General features: G+C 39.4%; 1 protein-coding gene across 4 annotated transcripts; it reads right to left on the bottom strand.

Moving 5' to 3' along the window:
* Positions 1 to 6,597: 6,597 nt before the first annotated feature.
* GPR160 (G protein-coupled receptor 160) lies at positions 6,598 to 10,295 on the bottom strand. Of its 4 annotated transcripts, XM_062582829.1 has the most exons (4): positions 10,268 to 10,295; positions 9,854 to 9,933; positions 9,618 to 9,682; positions 6,598 to 8,301 (listed from the first exon to the last, which is right to left on the bottom strand). In XM_062582829.1, exons 3-4 carry the CDS (start codon positions 9,622 to 9,624, stop codon positions 7,226 to 7,228), a joined length of 1,083 nt encoding a protein of 360 aa, XP_062438813.1. In that variant the 5' UTR covers positions 9,625 to 9,682; positions 9,854 to 9,933; positions 10,268 to 10,295; the 3' UTR covers positions 6,598 to 7,225. The 4 variants fall into 4 exon arrangements, with proteins under 4 accessions (XP_062438813.1, XP_062438812.1, XP_062438814.1 ...); XM_062582828.1 differs by lacking the exon at positions 10,268 to 10,295 and having other exon boundaries at positions 9,854 to 10,180; XM_062582830.1 differs by lacking the exons at positions 9,618 to 9,682; positions 10,268 to 10,295 and having other exon boundaries at positions 9,854 to 10,180.
* Between the last annotated feature and the right edge of the window lie 8,088 nt (positions 10,296 to 18,383).

Below are 18,383 nucleotides of genomic sequence, written 5' to 3'. Positions count from 1 at the left end.
GCAGTTAATCACAGTGGTGTTATATGCGATAATTTCATGATTGTTCTAATCTTGGTATATTAGACAGCTTTCAGGAGAACTTCTACAGCTAGTGTTTATATATGACTGCCAGACTAATTACTGACAGATGCCAGGAGCTCAGAGCAGGCCTGATTAATGCACATGTTTGTTCTAGTTCTTCCAGTACACTACATTTTCAGTGGTTTTTGGAGAGCCACAAACAGTGAGTTATGCTTTAAATATTAATGAATACAGCAACTAAGAATGTGGGTCTTACGTATACTGAAAGTTTTTTGCTTCAACTATTTTGGCATTAAGGAGGAACTTGGACACAACTATATTGATAGAAATGCACATGTACTCATGTACTAGAGTGTCGCTAGTAGAACTGTGTCAGTAAAATCAAATTTAAAAATACATGGGTACATACAAGTAGGCTGAAAAACTTTCAGGTGCAAATAAGGTCTATTTCAGGATCTTCTGAATTTACTGAGAAAGCAATACAAAGAGCAAAATTCTTCCAGAACCATTTTGCATACCAGTCACTTCTGGTTTGTTCAAATCAGTGAGATTTTTCCAGGCTTATACTGGAATTCTCCGTGGCTTTCCCCACAAATTAAACTAGATTGTCCCCCAAAAGAGGAAGTACTGTTGATATTAATAAATTTCATTTTTTAACATTTACTCCCACTAGATGGGTCTGTCACAAATCCTCTTCAATAGTTGTATTTCTTAGGGTTTTTTATTCTGTCTTCAGACTGCTGCTGCTTTGTGCCACATCTCTCAGAAATACTTCAGCTCCTGTAGGAAGGAATGCAGGACACCATGGGATCTTAGCTCAAAAAGGATGCAAGTTGAATGGCTTTTTCTTTCCCTTTCTCTTTAAAACACACACACACACACACACAAACACACACACACCCTCTCTACGTTCTTACCTTACTAAGTTCAGCATTAGCGCAAGGCATCCCCCTCACACAGGGTACGGCTGAATGTGACTCAAGATTTCTTCTAGTACAACTATTACACCTGTCTCAACAGGTATAATAGTTATCAGAATTTTTCTGTTTTATGTTTTAAAGAATTGCCCCCCAAATGCTTAATATGTGTGTGCAGATTCCCCTACTTAATCTGGCTCATATCACTCAGCAACCCTGCTCTGGAGTAGGAATAAAAGGAACAGCCCTGGGAGGGAAAGAGGCCACCTCTGCTGACCAGAGCGCTCTGGGAGCTCTGGGCTGCTCCATGTTCCACAGCGAGCACTGACAAGGAACTACCAGCTTCTCCCAGCCAACCCACATTGCCTCACTTTCCTAAGTCTTTAGATCCCCTTGCTTATAAACTTGCAGTGCTTTTAAACAGACTACATTGCAACTCCAGTCTTTATCCACTAATCCATTCATTTTCTTTACAACTGAATTGCTTGATGGAGGGTAAAACCTTTGCTATATTTGTGTCAACAAGCTATCTCAAACAGAAGGCTTACATCCTGCAAGCATGCGTTTCTCTATTTCTTTCCTGTAAGAGCAGTTTTTTTCTATGACTATTTTGGGATAAATTAACAAACAAGTAGGAGTCTCGTCTTTTGCATAGAACAGATCAGTCCATCATAAACACAGATAAGACTGAGAGAGAAAAGAAATAGGATAAAAATAAGTATATAATACTTTTGGATCACATCTTTTTCATCTTGATCTTCGCTATAAGAAAATGTTCAGCTATAAAACTTTCTTACCTACAGTTTGAATTGAAGTTAATGAGACTTTGCTGGGTATAGAGTGTCATTGCCTGGCAAATTGGTTAAAACTGCTGCCTGTGTCAGATACATGCTATCATTTTAGTACCACAATCCTGATGCAGAAACTTGAAGCTCAGTAGCCTAAGAAATTTTCTACACACTGACCAATTGACTAACTCTGGCAATCAGAATTCACTGAGAGATTGTGCTGCTCAGGCCTGGTCTTGCAAATAATTAGACACCTACGTAATTTAAAACATGAGTAGTTCTCCTGACAGTACTGGGACTAATTATACTTTAAATTAGGCATGTATGTAAAGGCTTGCAGGTTTATCTTACTACTATGACTTAGAGATTTCTTGTTAGCATATATTTAGAAATACAGTTTTCACCCACTAGCCAGACTTGTTCTCACTGATCTAGGCTGCAGATAATAACTCTGTGACAGTCTTGTTAGGAAACCTTACACCAAAATTAGTCTATTAGAGATGGAAAGAAACTAACACTTTTAACATATTTTCTTTTAATTATTCTGCTTATGTTGAATGCTGAATGGAATAGGGATTCATGGAGCAAATGCAGCTATAAATGCATAATTTGTGTAAGGTGTTATTAATTGCTCATAATGAATTAAGTTTTAAGTCACTTTTGAACAATGAGCTGTAGTGTCAGACAGGAAATATTGTGAAGACAAAGTATGCAAAAGAAATTTAGAATCATTTAATGCTTAATTTATTTAAGCTAAGCCTAAATTAAGTAAATTTTAAATTAATTTAGCTTTATTCGTGGGAATTCAGTTAGACTCCAAAGGTCCTATATAGCTATATCCACTGGACTGCTTTGAAAATAGTAATGTTAAAAAGAAAGGATGATACAAGTAAGTGCCTGCTGTCTAGATACTATGTCTATTTCTTTATCAGAAAACTGTCCATAACGTAGTCTAAAAGCTCGATGGACAGTCTGTAGCCTTCAGTAGGAGACTGGAACATTTATTGGTTACAAAATTAGTTCGGATGTATGCAGTGTGGCGAAACCTTTGCTGTGGGAATACTTACAACCATGTTCAGTTAATTAGACTGAAGTATTGACATGCCAGTCGCCTAAGGTAACTGTGTAGTGAAGACGTACCCTAATGCATGTAAGTCAGGCTGGTTCATTTTTACCATCTTGATAATTTAGGCAGAGCTCTACAATGTGCCATTTTCTTCTCTATTTAGATTTCTAAATGTGCTTTTTGCACTGTGAGTGTCACCTGTGTTGGATAGAGCAATTTGTATAATACTTGTGTTCTGTGTCTCATGGTTAGAAATTCCACGTTTACTCAAGGCCCTTTTCCTAAGCTGTGTGTAAGTTTGTGTAACCTACGTCGTAGCTTTTACACATGTCCTCATTCACAACTCTGAGGTTGTGCATGTTATTTACTGATCTCATATGGCTAGGTGGAAAGAAAAAACAAAATTCAAACGGGAGAATATAAAATATGCTTATAATTGAAGGTGTTCAGTAAGCTTATAGCCTAGCCTATTTGTTGTAGCTGTTGATCAGCTTTTCCAAAGCACAATTCTGGCAATCAGTGCTACAAATAATTTCAAGTTAAAAATTCTAAACAAACTTTCAGCATATATTTAGCTTCCTGCTAAATTACCCAAAGTGATTGGACTGTGAGGATCTATAAGATGATCTGAAGAGATTTTTCCATCTGGAAAGAATTGTAATTTGAGCACAGCTGTACATTCGTAGAATAAGGATCATAAATATGCAAGTGCAACACCTAATATTTAAGGAGTATTTTAATTGTGCAGAAAAAGCACTGTATTGTTACTTAGGATTGTTGAAAGCATTATACCATTCTTAATAGGTACTACATCAGGGTATCTTTACTGATGATGGGATTAGGCTAGAAGCACAAACATAACTGACTCATGAGGCATACCTGTTTTATGGGTGAAATCAGGTCAGCCCATGGGAAGACTTCCATTGGCCTCTGCTACCTGCTCGGTGTTGGCAGTCGGGATGTTGACGTTCTCTGCCAGCTTTTTGTAAAGTAGATGGTTGAAAGAATAATGCAAGATTCTAGAGAGCAGCTTCCCTTTCAAGTGTTCTTTGTGATACAAACTTAATGAGCTGACACAGATCAGGAAAGATGAAGGGTGGTATAAGGTGAATGAAGGGTTTTATTAATGAGTGCCAAATACTTTCATTTAGAGTTGAAAGCATCTAGAACAGCTCATTAAAAACAGCTTGATTTTTTTTTAGGGTATTCTGATTTGAGAAAAGTACTGAAGTTTATCATTAAGTGTTAACACTTTAATTCTCATGGGGTTATTTGATGTTCGTGGTTAACAGTTGCCAAAAGTCTGTTGTAAAATATTTGAAAGTCTTAAGGCTTGTTAACTGCACAGCACAAGAAGCAATGTGTAGAGGAGATACAGCAGTGATGGTCTGTTGTTCTTATGATTTCAGATATTACCAGCTTCATAACATAGCTTCTCTCCTCTTTAAGTCCTGCAGTGAATCTGTAATCCTGTTCTATCAAGTAACAGCATATGGCTGTGTTGCCAGATCAAACAGTCAGTGTTACAACTTCCCAGAATTACCAGATAAAAGAAAATAATGTACAAAGAGAGGAAAAGATTTTGTCCACTAGGAGGATAATAGGATACAGATCACTTCACAACTGGATCAGATACCTCCCTAGATAGAAGGTCAAGGATAAAAATGGGCTTAAAAAGAAAGCTAGTGTTTATGTATTTTAAAATAGTCACCAGGCCAAGACCTCCACAGTTGGATGCTAAGTGAAAACCTGTAGTGCCACTGTTGTCTACTTGGTGGGTATAATGGCAACCTAACAGTCGATATTTTTTGACACCTTTTCCCCAGAAAGTATAGGAGAAAGAATGTGAGGTAACATCAGTACATTCAGTACTTGTTTTGCTTGCATGTTGTGGCTTCCATATAAAAATATTATCTCAAAATTTAAAATGGCTTTAGAAGGACTGCAGCAACTATTCTAAAAATTCTGCCACTCAGGATAAATGGGAATGTGTAAAATTAATTACGGTTTGAGACTCTGAATCACATTAGTAAATATATCAGCAGTCTTACTCAACTTCTTACAGTTCCATTCTGTGTACATTAATGAATCTAACCACATGAACAAACGTTTAAAATCTATATTCTTGAGAATAACTTTACCTTCATTTGTTGTTAAATAAATCTGAAATTAGGTATTTTCACCTGCCTCTAGAGGTTAGTTCAGGATCTTCTCCAGTGCCTGGTGCATTAATATATTTGAAATATTTGCTGGTTTTAAAATGGAATTAGGTTTTGTAACTATTTTGTCAACCCCATTTCAGTGGGTATGCAGTTTATATAAAACCTGAAGAAATGCTGTGTCCAGAAGTGTGTTTAGACTTGGTTTATTCTATAGCATCTCAAGCACTAAACAGCAGCAATTAGAAACTGAGAGCAGGTGTTGATAGCTTAAGGTTGTTTTTCAAGGTTAATGTTATACCTGTTTTCCTACTTTTTACATGGATGTAGAATTGTTTCTCATTAAATTATTCAGCCTAAAGGAGAAAATTTGTAGTGCCAAATATTTCAAACTGTGTTGTTAGATACTGCCTCCTCTTATTGCACTAGTTTTAAAAATCAGTTATCGATAATTTACTGTCATTTTGATTGCCTTTTTAGTAGATTTTCCCCAAATCATTTTCTACTGCTCTAAAAATGCTCATCTCCTTTTGGTTACATCCCTAAAACACTGTTACTGAAACCTCAAAGAAGTTTATGACATACTGTGGATGAAAGAAGCACTATGTGGGGTAAAGTAATAAATCAGAATGATAATTGGAATTTGATATATTGCAGAAATGTAAAATTAATATATAAGAGAGATGTGATTGTGTATTCTTATCATGGAGTAATATACTGGAATATTCTTTTATAAGAAATTTTAGCATACGCAGCATTAAATTCTGCAGTTAAATCTATGTCTATAATTGATATATAATAATGTAAATGGTAACCCAAAATAATTTAAATTTTACAGCTGAAGAGCACACAGTGAACTCTGTAAAATATCTTCACTTTGTGAACTGTTTTTTTTAAAAAGCACTTTCCTATTACCAACTAGCATGTGAATGAACTTTAGATTCTCATTTGTTATGATCTGTAGAAGTGAGATTTCTTTAATCTGCCTGTTAATGGATAAACTGATTATACAAATGCTAAAACAAAGCACCTTATATTATGCTGCTTAAACTTGCTTGTAATTGCACCTTTTGTTATCTGCATATTTTTCTTATTGAGTATTCTTGTGTGTTACCATTGTTCCCTGTGGGTTTGAGTGAATGATTAACCAACCTACAGCATCATTTACTTACATAGTTTATATTTCAATACGACATTGTATTGTGAGTTCAGTGCTTCAGAAATAAATGCTACTTCCATTTGTCTACTTTTGTTGTGTATCACTGATTTGTCTCCTATAATTAAACTAATAGCTTTATAAAACTGTAAGAACTTGAAAATTAATAAAATATTTTTGTTACTCTAGATATTTTCCCCTATTGAATTAGGCCCTTTTGAAATTAAGGTAGTTATATTTCTGGTTCCAAAGTAAAGAAGTTCCATTCTAATTTAACCGCTTCTTTAATCTTTGGTATTGGCTTTCTAAGCTCACATACATCTGCTTAGAATAAGGAATTGAGTTGAACTGTTCATGTGTTAAAGCACATCTGTGTTTTTTCCAGTGACAGCATAACTGCTGTCAAATTGAAACTCTTACTGTTCTCAGACAGTAATGCATTTAATCTTTAATACATACATATATATACAAACACATTATATAGAGTAGCAGTAGCAAAGACATAATGAAACGTCACCTTTCCTTTAGATGCAACACCTATGCATCTTACCCAAAATATTGTAATATGTAAACAGAGCTTGCATTTATTTTTGTAGGAGCTGTACTTCAACTAAAACAAGTTATCCCTCTTTAAACAGGCAAGAAAATTTAAATCAAACTGAGAAAAGTCACACTTTAACAAGAAAGTACACTTCAGAAGTCACAGAACTTGTTTGAGCCTTTGACAGCAAGTAACACTTGAACATAACTGATAAGGTCTCCAGTTTAGAAAACTTTATTGCATTTTATACTATAAAACCTGAGATTATTCTGCTTAAAACAAGTGTCAGTCTACTGTAAAACAAAGTTCAACTGAAAACTTGTTTATGTAGGGTCTTTTGTTAAATCCAGACTTTTTAGCATACAGCAAGCACCTGCCAGTTCAAAAACCCGTGTGGAAATATGCACATATTTTTGGATGGATTTTCATTACACTACTGGTAAATAACTTTTTTCCAAGAGATTGCAGCTCTAGAGTATTTCTTTGTATTATCCAGAAGGACATGGAATGTCAGAGCACGAAACACTAAACTTCTGTTTTACAGCACTTATTTGCAGTCTTTTCAGTCAACAGCTCATTAACAGATTACAATTACTGTGCCTGGCTTTTCAGCTGGCTCTGTATTTTCATTGTTAAATGGTGTAAAGCAGAATTTCCAGCTGACAAATGGATCTGTAGACCACATCTCCTCTGTCAAATCAACATCATGACATCGACACCAGTATGCTACTGCAATAAGAAAGCTGTTGATGAAGTATAGCCAGGGAACATTCATCTCCATGTAGGCTGGAATCTGAGCACCAAGAGACAAAATGATAATTTGGAGAAGAACAAAAGGTGCCCAAGTGCCAAGAAAACAGATGAGAAGTCTGGTCAGAAGTTGCCGCCTACAGCAAGTGCTGCTGCTGTTAGATGCATATGGGAACATCAGAACAGGCTGACTGGCAAAGGAAACTACCCTGACAGAGAGTAGCATCATTAAAATTTCCTTCCAGCAAGCCAGAAGAGCCATGCCTATGAGAAGCAGCATGGTAAACGAGACAAAGTAGCTCTGCACACTGACGTAGGAAGGACACTGATAAGGAGAAAAGTGTTTCTGAATTTCCAGTTCTTCATAGATAGCAGGAACTTTCAGAATACAAGAAAACCCTGAAATCCATATAAAAACCACAACAAATATATAAAATAATCTTTTACTTCTTTTAGGAGACTGAGATGTTTGGGCTATAGTCACATAATAATCCAGAACAGCCACAAGATACACTGGGTAATGCAAAATACCGTAGGTAAAAGAAGTTATCTGAGTGAAGAGGCAGATGTGGTATTTGGTAAATCTTACACCCCAAAGTGCAAAGTCTTCAAAATAGAAAATGAAAGCTATATTTATCAGCAGTGTGAAATCAAGAAATGCTAGTGAAACACAGAAGTATCCCATAAAACTAACTTTCACATTTTTCTTTTTAACCCGCAATACAAAGAGATCAAGGGACACTTTTCCAAGCATAATAAGGAGCAACATGCAGCTGATTTCAAGAGGTTGGTTGACTTGTGTATAGTGGTACCAACCAGAACAATTTTCACAGAGTATGGCAGCCATCCTCCAGTGATGAGAGCCAGCAAAATAAATAATTACAGGGCACAGTGCTTCATAATCTGAAAAAGAAAATTTAAGAGTTTATCCCTGGGGTGCTTCTATCAATTACAACTTATTTTCCATCATAGTAACTACCTTTACATCTGAATTTTCCAGGCTCCTAGTTTTAAGAGTGAAAAGCTTCACTAAAACACCATTAAATTGACAAGAAGTTCCTAAATTTTGTTTATATTCTTGAAATTACATTCTCTTGAGAGTTAAAAAGTCAACGCTGGCTTAAATTATTCTAGCTACTTTCCTAAGGAAACAAGGTTTAAGAAATGTTTACTGTGTTCCTTTCCTTCAGAAAGCACGGTCAAGTTGGGCAGAGGGGTGAACATTACAAGTAAGTAGTTCCTATGTATTTTAAGGAAATAGATAACTACACAGCAGACAAGTTGCACAAGATGGAGGCCAGTTCACAGTATGCCTCATGGTTTATTGTGGTCATAGAATTTAATTGGAATTGAGACTCAAAATAGTCCAAAGGCAGAAAAAGCATCATCCCAAATTACTCTTTTCAGTTGCTTAAATCCTGCAACTCAGAGTCCCAAATAAACAAGCTTCATTAGTTGACTAGATCTTTTGTTCTCCTTGTATTAGCTTAATATTACAAAAGACAACACTTCAAAACTGCTGTTCTTTCCTTTGGACTTGCATAGTTTCTTTATAGTAACTTTTCCATGTGTTAATTCCTAGCAAAGTGAACATAGGATAGCTTCACATATGTTAGCATGATGTACTAGAAAAAGCTATCTATTGTTTTCCTAAAGAAACAAGATGGTGATATTTATTATAGTGCCTATATAGTGATCTAACATAGTGCCTCTATTTAGAAGCATGGATGAACACAAAGCACTGAACATTTTCCACTTTTGTTTTTACCTCTCAGCAGATCTACAAAACTGGTAACTGCTGTTTTGCTTATATTTCCATTTCCTCATCACTACCCTTCTCTGCAAAGTTGTCACTTACTACTTTTGTGTTTTGCTTGGGGGGGGGCCTGCAAACTTAAGGCAGCGGTAAGAAGTAGCAGCTTCTTAGGATCTGTTAAGTATGATTCGTTTGTATTTAAGCTGACATTTTCTTACTAGCTTCCCTGAATTGATGAACATTTTTGAGATAGGTGTCTTCTAAAAAAGCAGAAAGAAGAACAGAGTAATCAAGAATACTTTGCAGTGTCTTCTTTAGCATGGTATGTGCCCACCAGCTACCACTGAACGCTATTACAAGCCCACCTGGGCTTGCAGTTTCACTAATCACCTGCACAAGTACATTTCGTCCTCAAAAACTCTGAATGCATTTTACAATACAACTCAAAATAGCCATCTTTCACCTTCCATGTGTATCTTGTCTTCCTACATACGCTGCTGCATTTGTGCATTTCAGACTGGAGGAAACCTGCAGTCAAAACAGTACGTGTCATATACTACACAAGCAATAGTTTTAATCTATTTGTATTGTAATGCAAAATAACCTGTACACACGTTAAAGCTTCCATCTGCCGTGGAGAGGCCTGGGCTAAACAGCAGAGGCGTCAGTGACATTAGCCCGGGACGCCACCCGTCTTACCTGGGTTTTCACCGCCGGGTACGTTTTCACCACTTCAAACCATCGCGCTGGCAGTCAAGCGGCACCAGCAATTCCAATTCCTGCTTTCAGAAAGGCCCGAGAAGTTCACTATAGGGTAAAACTCAGTTTAGACGTCCAGAGAGTAAGAAAACGCGTTGCTTTCCCGCTTTTTCCGAATAAAACTCCTCGCGCTCAGTGCCGCCAGTGAAGAAAGGAAGGAAAAAAAAAAAGCAAAAAAAAAAAAGCGGAACCGCACGAAAACCAGGCTTTAGCGGCGCACGGGATCGGCGGAGAGCGCGGGCGGCGGGGCGGCCCCGCGCAGGTGCGGCCGTGGCCGAGGGAACTCCGCGGGGCCCTCCGAGCCGCGCCGCGCCGCGCCGCCGCCCCGCCCGGCTCCCGCCCGCCCGCACCCACCTGCTGCGGCCGGCGGTGGCGGCGCGGGCACGGCGGCTCCCCCCGGCAGCCCACGCCGCCGCCGCCGCCGCCTCAGCCGGCGGCCATCTCCGCCCCTTCCCATGGCGCGGCGGCGCTGGGCTGGGCTGGGCTGGGCCGGGCCGCCCGCCCCGCCGCCCGTAGGGCGTCGCCGCCGCCGCGCCTCAGAGTAACGGCCACTGCCCCTCCCCCACGGCCCGGGCGGCCGCGGCGCTGGTTTAAATGGAGCCGCGCGGGAGGCCGTTAAACGGCTGCGCGCGGGGCGGCGGCGCCCCCGTCCCCGCAGGTAAGCGGCGGCGCCCTCCCCCCCCCCCCCCCCCCCCCGGGCTCGGCGCGAGACTATTTCATGATTTAAACCATGGAAGTGTGAATTATTGCTATCTTTTAAAAACAAGATCGCCCTGGCGGTGGGGGTGCGCAGCGTGTGCCGGCGCGCAGAGGCCCGCGGGTGCTGCGTGCTGGCAGAGGGCGCGTTACAGCACGCCGCGGGCCCCCGGGGCCGGGTGTCTCATTCGCGGGGGCGGTCGCAGCAGTCGTGGCGGTGACTCGGGAACACCGAATTCGTGAAGGGCTGCGGTCGCCTGAGAGGCGTTTGCTCGCCCGTCGCCGAGCCAAGGCGCGCTTGTCCCCTCGCCGCCCTCATCGCTGCTAAGGACGTCGCCGCCGGGACCCAGCTCTGGAGAAACGATTCTCTCTGCCTTTCCTGCTCCCGCAGCTGGAAGAGGTCTTGGCGCCTTACAGACGGGTGTTTGCTGTATGCGTGGCCTTGCCGTGGCCCTGCTTCGGGATCGCAAAACGCTCCCTTTCCGCGGGCTCCGGCCTCTGCCTTGCCCTGGCGCCCGGTGCCGCTGGGTGCCCCACAGGCCAGCTCCTCCTCAGCACATCCCCGCTTCAGTCACTGCTTAAAGCACGAGGTGAAAGTACGCCTCGCAGAGCGTAGCCAATGGTGGAATTTGCAATGCAGTTCTTATTTCTTCTTCTCAACATCATTTAATAGTTTTATGGGACAGGTTTGGTTTTGAAATACAACATAAGTGTTTTCCCTCAATACTGTATTTATTCTATTTCACTGGCTACTTCATACAGGTAATGATAGAATAAAAGGGGATAGAGTTGTGCTGTAAATGCTAAAGAATATTTTACTTTGAATATTTTGGCAAAACTTTTTTTTTTTTTTTTTTTTTTTTTTTTTTTAACAAATAGCTCTCTCAACTCCCTTCGTCTGTGATCCTTAACAATTAGGAAACCTTTAGGAAGAAGGTTAGGAAATACATGTAATTCATTTTAAAATAATGAATATAAGTGGAAGTATAATTTGAAGTATTCTAAATGCATTGGCTTTTTAGTCTGGACATCCTGTATCAATCTACTTAATAGAACTAAAATGATAGCACATCTACGATAACAGAGGAGTTTGTCTCCTGTTCCAGATTAAAGTACCTAGCTTTATTTCTCATTTGTTGTTTTAGTTCCCATTTACCAACACATGTAGGATAAGTACACACCCTACTGCTGGCACAAGTTGCTGAGGGCACCAGGCTGTGTTTCTGAAGTTAATTGTGGTTTCCAGCTGACTGCTGTTTCCTGTTGGCTGCATGTATGTAATAGAGCTGTATCATTGTTATACCTTTATCTTTTCCTTCATATTTTGAGGAATTCAAGGCTAAACCATAAAGGGCAAGGGACTGCTTAAACTATTCTGCTGATACAAATCCTATTGGAATGATGATCTCCAGAATCTACGAGCAGAGCACATCAGCTCCCTGCTCAGGTGGTCGCTGTGGGTGTCTGAGCAGGCTCCTCAGCATGGACTGCAGGAGCTCAGTGCTGCCCAGGTCACTGACTCTTGCACTCAAATTCTTGTATGTCATTTGAACAGAGGAAGATGGGATTGAAAATGCTTTTGCATGCTCTACACTATGAGACAGTCTTACATCACAGAGCCCCAAGTCCTTGAGGTAATGTTGGGACTACTTTGCTTCCCATTCCCTCTTCCAGCACTGTGTGGTGTTTCTTTGAAAGCTTGCTTGTTGCTTTCTGATTGCTCTCAAGTGATCATTCTTCTCCTGAATATATGTCACTTCTGTGTTTTTTTGAAGGATAATATGAGATATCCTCAAAATCAGATGTATCACTTAGTACTGGCAGCTTCTTCTTTTGCTTTAGCAGCTCATTGCACTTACTGTATAGAGACATGCTCTTCTTTGGCCTCTGTTCAGTTTGCAGCTTCACAGCAAAACTTACAGGTACTTGGCACATACTATAGTCACTCTAAATAATGGTTTCAGTCCATCCTGCTTGGTTAAGGAGGCTGCACTGAGATTCATGTGCAGCTGGAAAGATTTGAGAAATGTATGCAGGCAGCTGTCTGTAAAAATCAGAAGTGAAGCTGCCTCCTCCAGAAGGAGGGTACTTTAAATGTTACAGCAAAACTCTTGCAAAAATGTTTGTGCATTTTTCAGATGACCACGTTGTGGTTGTAGATGCTGTGTTGCAATGTATTTTCATATGTGCTTCTTGGTGATAGTTGCTTATTGTTTGGGTTCTTCTGTGAATCTTAGATTGAGTGTAGAATTTTAGGATAGCCTTTCAATGACAAAGGGGGAAAAACAAGAAAAAAAAAAAAAGCTAACTTGATCAGTTTCTGCAAGAAGCTGAAACAGTGTGATTGAATGGATTTAGTGTCCTTGCAGATAAGTGCTCTGTTCTGGACCCACTAATCTCCTCTGTGATGGAGCTCCACACTGCAGACATCCACTTCATTGAGACTTCTGAAATCACTTGGAAAACTAATGGAGAATAGAAGAGTCTCTGCATGTTGCTTCCATTTAATCCTCTGCACTGCCTGCTTTAGAGTGAAGAGATTTCCTTCAGACATGGTTAGGGGTAGATAATGAATGCAACTTCTGTACTATGAAGGAGTACAAGATACATTTCCTGATAGACAGCTCTGAATCTTCACTTTTCCACAGTTCTCCCTGTTTGGGATGTGATTATGTTTTAGAGGCTAGTTGCCATCAGCCCTTTCATTGAGGTGACCAGAAGGAATGTATTTACACCTCACCTTTGTGTAGTTCAAGACATCTTACATTGACATTTTGGACACGTCAAGCCATGTGAGAACAAAACGGGGAGATAAGTGAATGCTTATGCCTTTTTGATGTCATGTATGGAAAAAGCTGTACTCTGTGAAGTCCTGGAAAAATTATTATGAAAACTCAATATCCTGAGCAGCGAGGATGTCTCTTTCTAAAGGTCCTTGACAGACTTGAACTCTCTGTCTTTCTTTCTGTTCTGTGTGTGTAAGCTAACGGAGCTATCAAATAATGAACAGACATAACTGCGGTGAACAGAGCAGGTGCTAGACCCCTACAAATGCAGAATGTTGTCTGTGGAATTTATTTGCAAGTGGAGATGAGTGCCAATCCGATGTAGCCTTTCCTGTATTCTTTTCTTTTTCCTGAATGTGCCTTGGGCTGGGTGTTTCCTAGCAGAAAATACTTAATGCCGTACTAGATTTTATGCCTTGTCAGCACAGGGTTAGCAATTTGAATTTTGCAGTGGCCTGATAAGCAAGCAATTGGGTAGTTGCTATTCCTGAAAGGTGCTCTATCTCAAAGTCGGTATTGTTTTTGTGAAAAAATTTATTAAAGTACTGCAGGAATATATGTCAAGGGATAATTTATTATTTTTTTTTAAAAAAAAGAAGAAAAACATGCCATTGAGCAAAACAAAGAGGTAGGTTTCATACCCTACCTTTCTTCCTCTTTCATGTGAAATGGTTCCACTTCGTACTTTCCCTTCCTCACATTTGTTGGCCAAACAAAGAACGTTCTAGTGAGAAAGTTGCATTTAAACACGAAGTGCTTTCCCATCTCAGGCAGATAACATCTTGTACCATGTTATGGTACCTGGTGTGGTTGAGAGGTTGTTTGATTTTTGCCTTTAATTCAGCTACAGATACCATTGTTGTGATTCAGCCTGTAACAGATCTCACTGAAGATTAAATTCATGGACTGGAGCTGAACTGTGTCGAAGTATAGACGTGAATCTATTTTTTACAGAGGATCAATTGTAGCGGCATTTGGATCTCTATTTGAATCATTTGAGGTGCTTGTTTGAAAAGTGATAGGTTTGTTCTTGGGATGTTCTTCTTGAAGAAATCATAAACATTTCTGTAGCAATTTTACATTGTTGATACCAGCCTTAATGCAGTTTTCAGAAGTGGTATTTCCTTGATTATGTAATTGCAGCCTGTTTTTACAATATAGGATGTTGTGTAACCTTTCCCAGTGTTTATGAGGACACTGCAGTCATCTTCTGCTTGCCTTTGACTTAAAGTTTTTTTTTTTTTTTTTTTTTTTTTTTTTAAAGGAAGTTAGAAGATACGATGTACAAGGCTCCAACAACCATGTTACATTAACCAGTAATTTATAAAGACGAATTCATGGTTTGTGGGTCGTGTTTCTTACAGTCACGAAAAACTAAAAATGTTAAAACTGAAGCCAACGTGGAGTGCCAAGTGTGGTATGACTCTGAGTGTGTTACTGTCTCTGTTTTATTTTTTGTAAGCAATCTTTTGTAACCTTGTAGTGTGTTACTGCCCACTAGTACACTGTAATATCAAACAAATTCCATGGTGGCACTTTCTTTTAAAATGAAACTGAAAGAGAGGAAAACCCAAGCAGTTTTATCCTCTATTTGAAGAATGTAAAAACACATCTTTTGATTGCCAACAAAAAACCTTTCTTAGCTATTGGTTCAAGATTCATATACCAGGAAAAGAAAATGCATTTATGGCTAATGCTGTTTTGGGGGGAGGTGAGAATCTTTCAATCCCTGTTTTATAAGCCTTTGTGTTGCATTTACTGACTGGGTAAGGTAAATTGCAACAACAGTTTGTAAGCACCTATATCCTTTACTGGACTTGGGCAGCTAACTACTTTCAAGGATCACAAGCTTAGGCTTTTTTTGTGTTTAATGTCTCTCTTGTACATGATAAGGATCAGTGATGGTTACATGTTCAAAATATTTCAATCTGTATCTGAAGTATGATCTACTATCATCATCTACTATCAGTACTAGTATCTACTAAGTACTATTATCTTCCTCTTACTTGAACTCACATTGAAACAATTTGCATAGTGCTATTACTGACTCTAAACTCCTCTCAAAACTCTTTTAGTATACAACAGTTATTTTTCTGAGTGGTAATTATTTTCACACACACAAAAGGCAAAACGAATGCCTACTGTGTCAGCCTGCAAAGTAATGGACTCTTTGTGGACACAATCAGGAAATGTGCCTTTTGTTTTCATGCACCTGTTGATGTATTACAAATAAAATCATCCAATGTTTTATTAAATAAAATAAGAAGCTCTAATGAAATTGTACCAGCCATTACCAGGAAGTCTATTGAAAATATTCAGCAGCTGCTCAGACTGAGTTTGTTTACACTGATAGGGTTGTTTGTCCTTCTCCTTATGCTCTAAATGAGAAAGCTACAGTGCAGTGTACAACAGAGCCTTGGATCATTTCATAGTACTCTCCTCTAACTCCTTTTGAATTACTTGATCAGAATAAGTAATAAGTCAAGATAGTTACCTGCATATCTCCTAAATGTTTGTTAGAAGTCAGTATTCTGGGTCTTATATAAGTTAGTTTTAACAGACAACTTTGCTATAACACTGGCGTAGCAGGTAAAGATCTACGGTATTATTCACATTTCATAGAGAGTGACTGTAACAGAGAGCCAAGAGTCAAATCAGGCAACCCTTCCTTATTAGAGAAAATATCTACGTGGCCTGAGGAATTCTCTGGAGTGAGTTGGGAATCAAACTTGTCTGCAATAGCAGTGTATCACCACTCTCTTTCTCTAAAGGTCTGTACAGACTTGATACCTCTTTTTGTAAGCTGTCTATCAAATAGCTGTGCTGGCAGGTAGGCAAGGAGTCTTTCTTATTTACGTAGAATGAACGGCAGTTGCTAGCAGCAGAATGCCTAATTTAAAAAGAAAAGGCAACCCTAACAATAATTCATGATACTAAATAGTAGACCTTATATTAAAACTGCTAAGAAGTAGCATCATAACCACACCTGTTTTGTATACTGGAAAGTGGTTGATAAAAAAGTTCTAATAAAAATAATAGGGAGTTTTGTTTGAACCTGTGATTCAAGAATTTTTAAATTTGCTTTTAAAAGGTAGAAATACGTAGATGAAACAGCAGCCAAGCAGCAATTGATACTACTCTCCCTTCCCACAACTAGAAAATGAATAGTTAAACCCATGAACAGGACATGCAGTTCTTAGGTGTCTTATGTGCTGGAGCTACTGTTTCTAATCACTAAGTTTTCTTCCCTTCAGGTGGAAGCAGAAAAATTATCACCAGAGTCTGTATCCTTTTCTTGTTTTTTGTGATGTTAAAGATCCATTTTGCTCTATTTCACAGTCTTCTAGAGCCTATCTTACATTGGTGTTTTCAGCCAGCTGGAAATGACTCTTCCCTCCCTCTCTTCAGTCACTAACACTAGGAGGAAAAATGAAAAAGGAAAGTGAATCTGGATATTAAAAGGTCCCAGCTCCCTTAATAAGCAGGATGAGGCCAGACTGTCTTTCACTGGGTGCTTAGGGGCCAGAGCCACTCTCAAGCCATCAGCTGTTGCCATCACGTTCATCGGGATTCTGCATCTCTCTGGCTTAAAGACTTCCTTGGTGCCAATAACAAAATATTTCCCATTACCCCTAGCTGAAACCATGAGCACCTTTAATCACGGCTGGTCAGGAAAGAGTACATGTCAGGGAGGCCCAACAACTGAGCCTAGAAGGTGTGGTTGTTCAGTGAAAGGGAGGGCTTGGTAAAAAGAGCAGGCATGTAAAAATCCTGTATTTTACACCAGGCTTATGTAATACATAGCAGCATAGGGGACCTTGATCAGAGTCAAATTTTGCGTAGACAAAGAATGATGGCAATAGATCTAGGGGACAGGGGAAGGGCATGTCCCAGGTATGAACAGCGAGACCATGCCTATGGTTAGGCCCACTAGATTCTGGAGACTTTTCCACACAGCATTTAGGCTTGTTTTCTAAATTGCTTAGGTTGTGGCTGGGAATTGCAGTGTGGACATAGCAAGGGGCAAGTAGCTCAGCAACTGGCTGGGGGAGGAGAAGGGCAGGGCAGAACTGAATGAAAGATGACTAGAATTTACTCTGTAAACTGGGTTCATTTGGACTGAATCTGCCAGCAAATCCAGGAGGGGCTCTGCCAGGGACTTTTTTAACTTCTGCCAGGGGAACAAATGCACCTGGAAGAGGTCATTTCTCTATTGCCCAGTGCTTTTGACGACAGCTGTTTGAATACTATTTCATTCTCATTGTGACCTTATTAGAAAGGTATCATGTTCTCAGAGCAGATACAAAGCGCACCTGCAAGGATCAAGCAGCTTATTTTGCTTAGCACCACAGTACATTGTGTGCTGAGAAAAACACAGGTGTTTGCAGAAAGGTAAATATGGGACTAAGCAAGGCAGCTATATTTTTGAATTTCTGCTTAAGGCAGATACTTCTATTGGCCTTTCTCCCGATTCCTAAAAGGAAAGCAACTCTTGGTTAAAATGTAAATTAAGAGTTGGTCAAGGAACTGAGACATTCTCCATTTTTATCTGTCCTTGTTTTTCCTGTATGATGCTCTATAAACTTAATCCAGTATTGCTTTGACGCAGAAACAGGCGTAGCTTAGTAAAATATACACATATATGTATATATACACATATATGACACCACAACAAAATCAGCTGTACGATACACAGTATAGGAAAGTAAAAGCTCCCCATTATCAGCTGCTACAAAGGTACTTTGTTACTAGGAAATTTTTCAACACAAGCATCCCCACCAGTGCTGTGAAAATTCCATAGTTAAAGGAATAATCAAAATTATTCTTTGACAAATTTGTGTATCTTTTAATTACTAGAGACAGAGCTGACTGTTTAAGAACACTAGACCACTACAGATGGCAAGGTTACGAGGAAGTAAGGTTATATTTATATTGTAGCCATACTAGAGCAGAGCACATTTGGGTATAACATCTCCACTAAATACTGA

The sequence above is a fragment of the Rhea pennata genome, chromosome 9, assembly GCF_028389875.1.
Source record: "Rhea pennata isolate bPtePen1 chromosome 9, bPtePen1.pri, whole genome shotgun sequence".
Lineage (NCBI taxonomy): Eukaryota > Metazoa > Chordata > Aves > Rheiformes > Rheidae > Rhea > Rhea pennata.
Note: the sequence above shows the minus strand (reverse complement) of the source record. Positions and strands in the feature narration are given on the sequence as shown.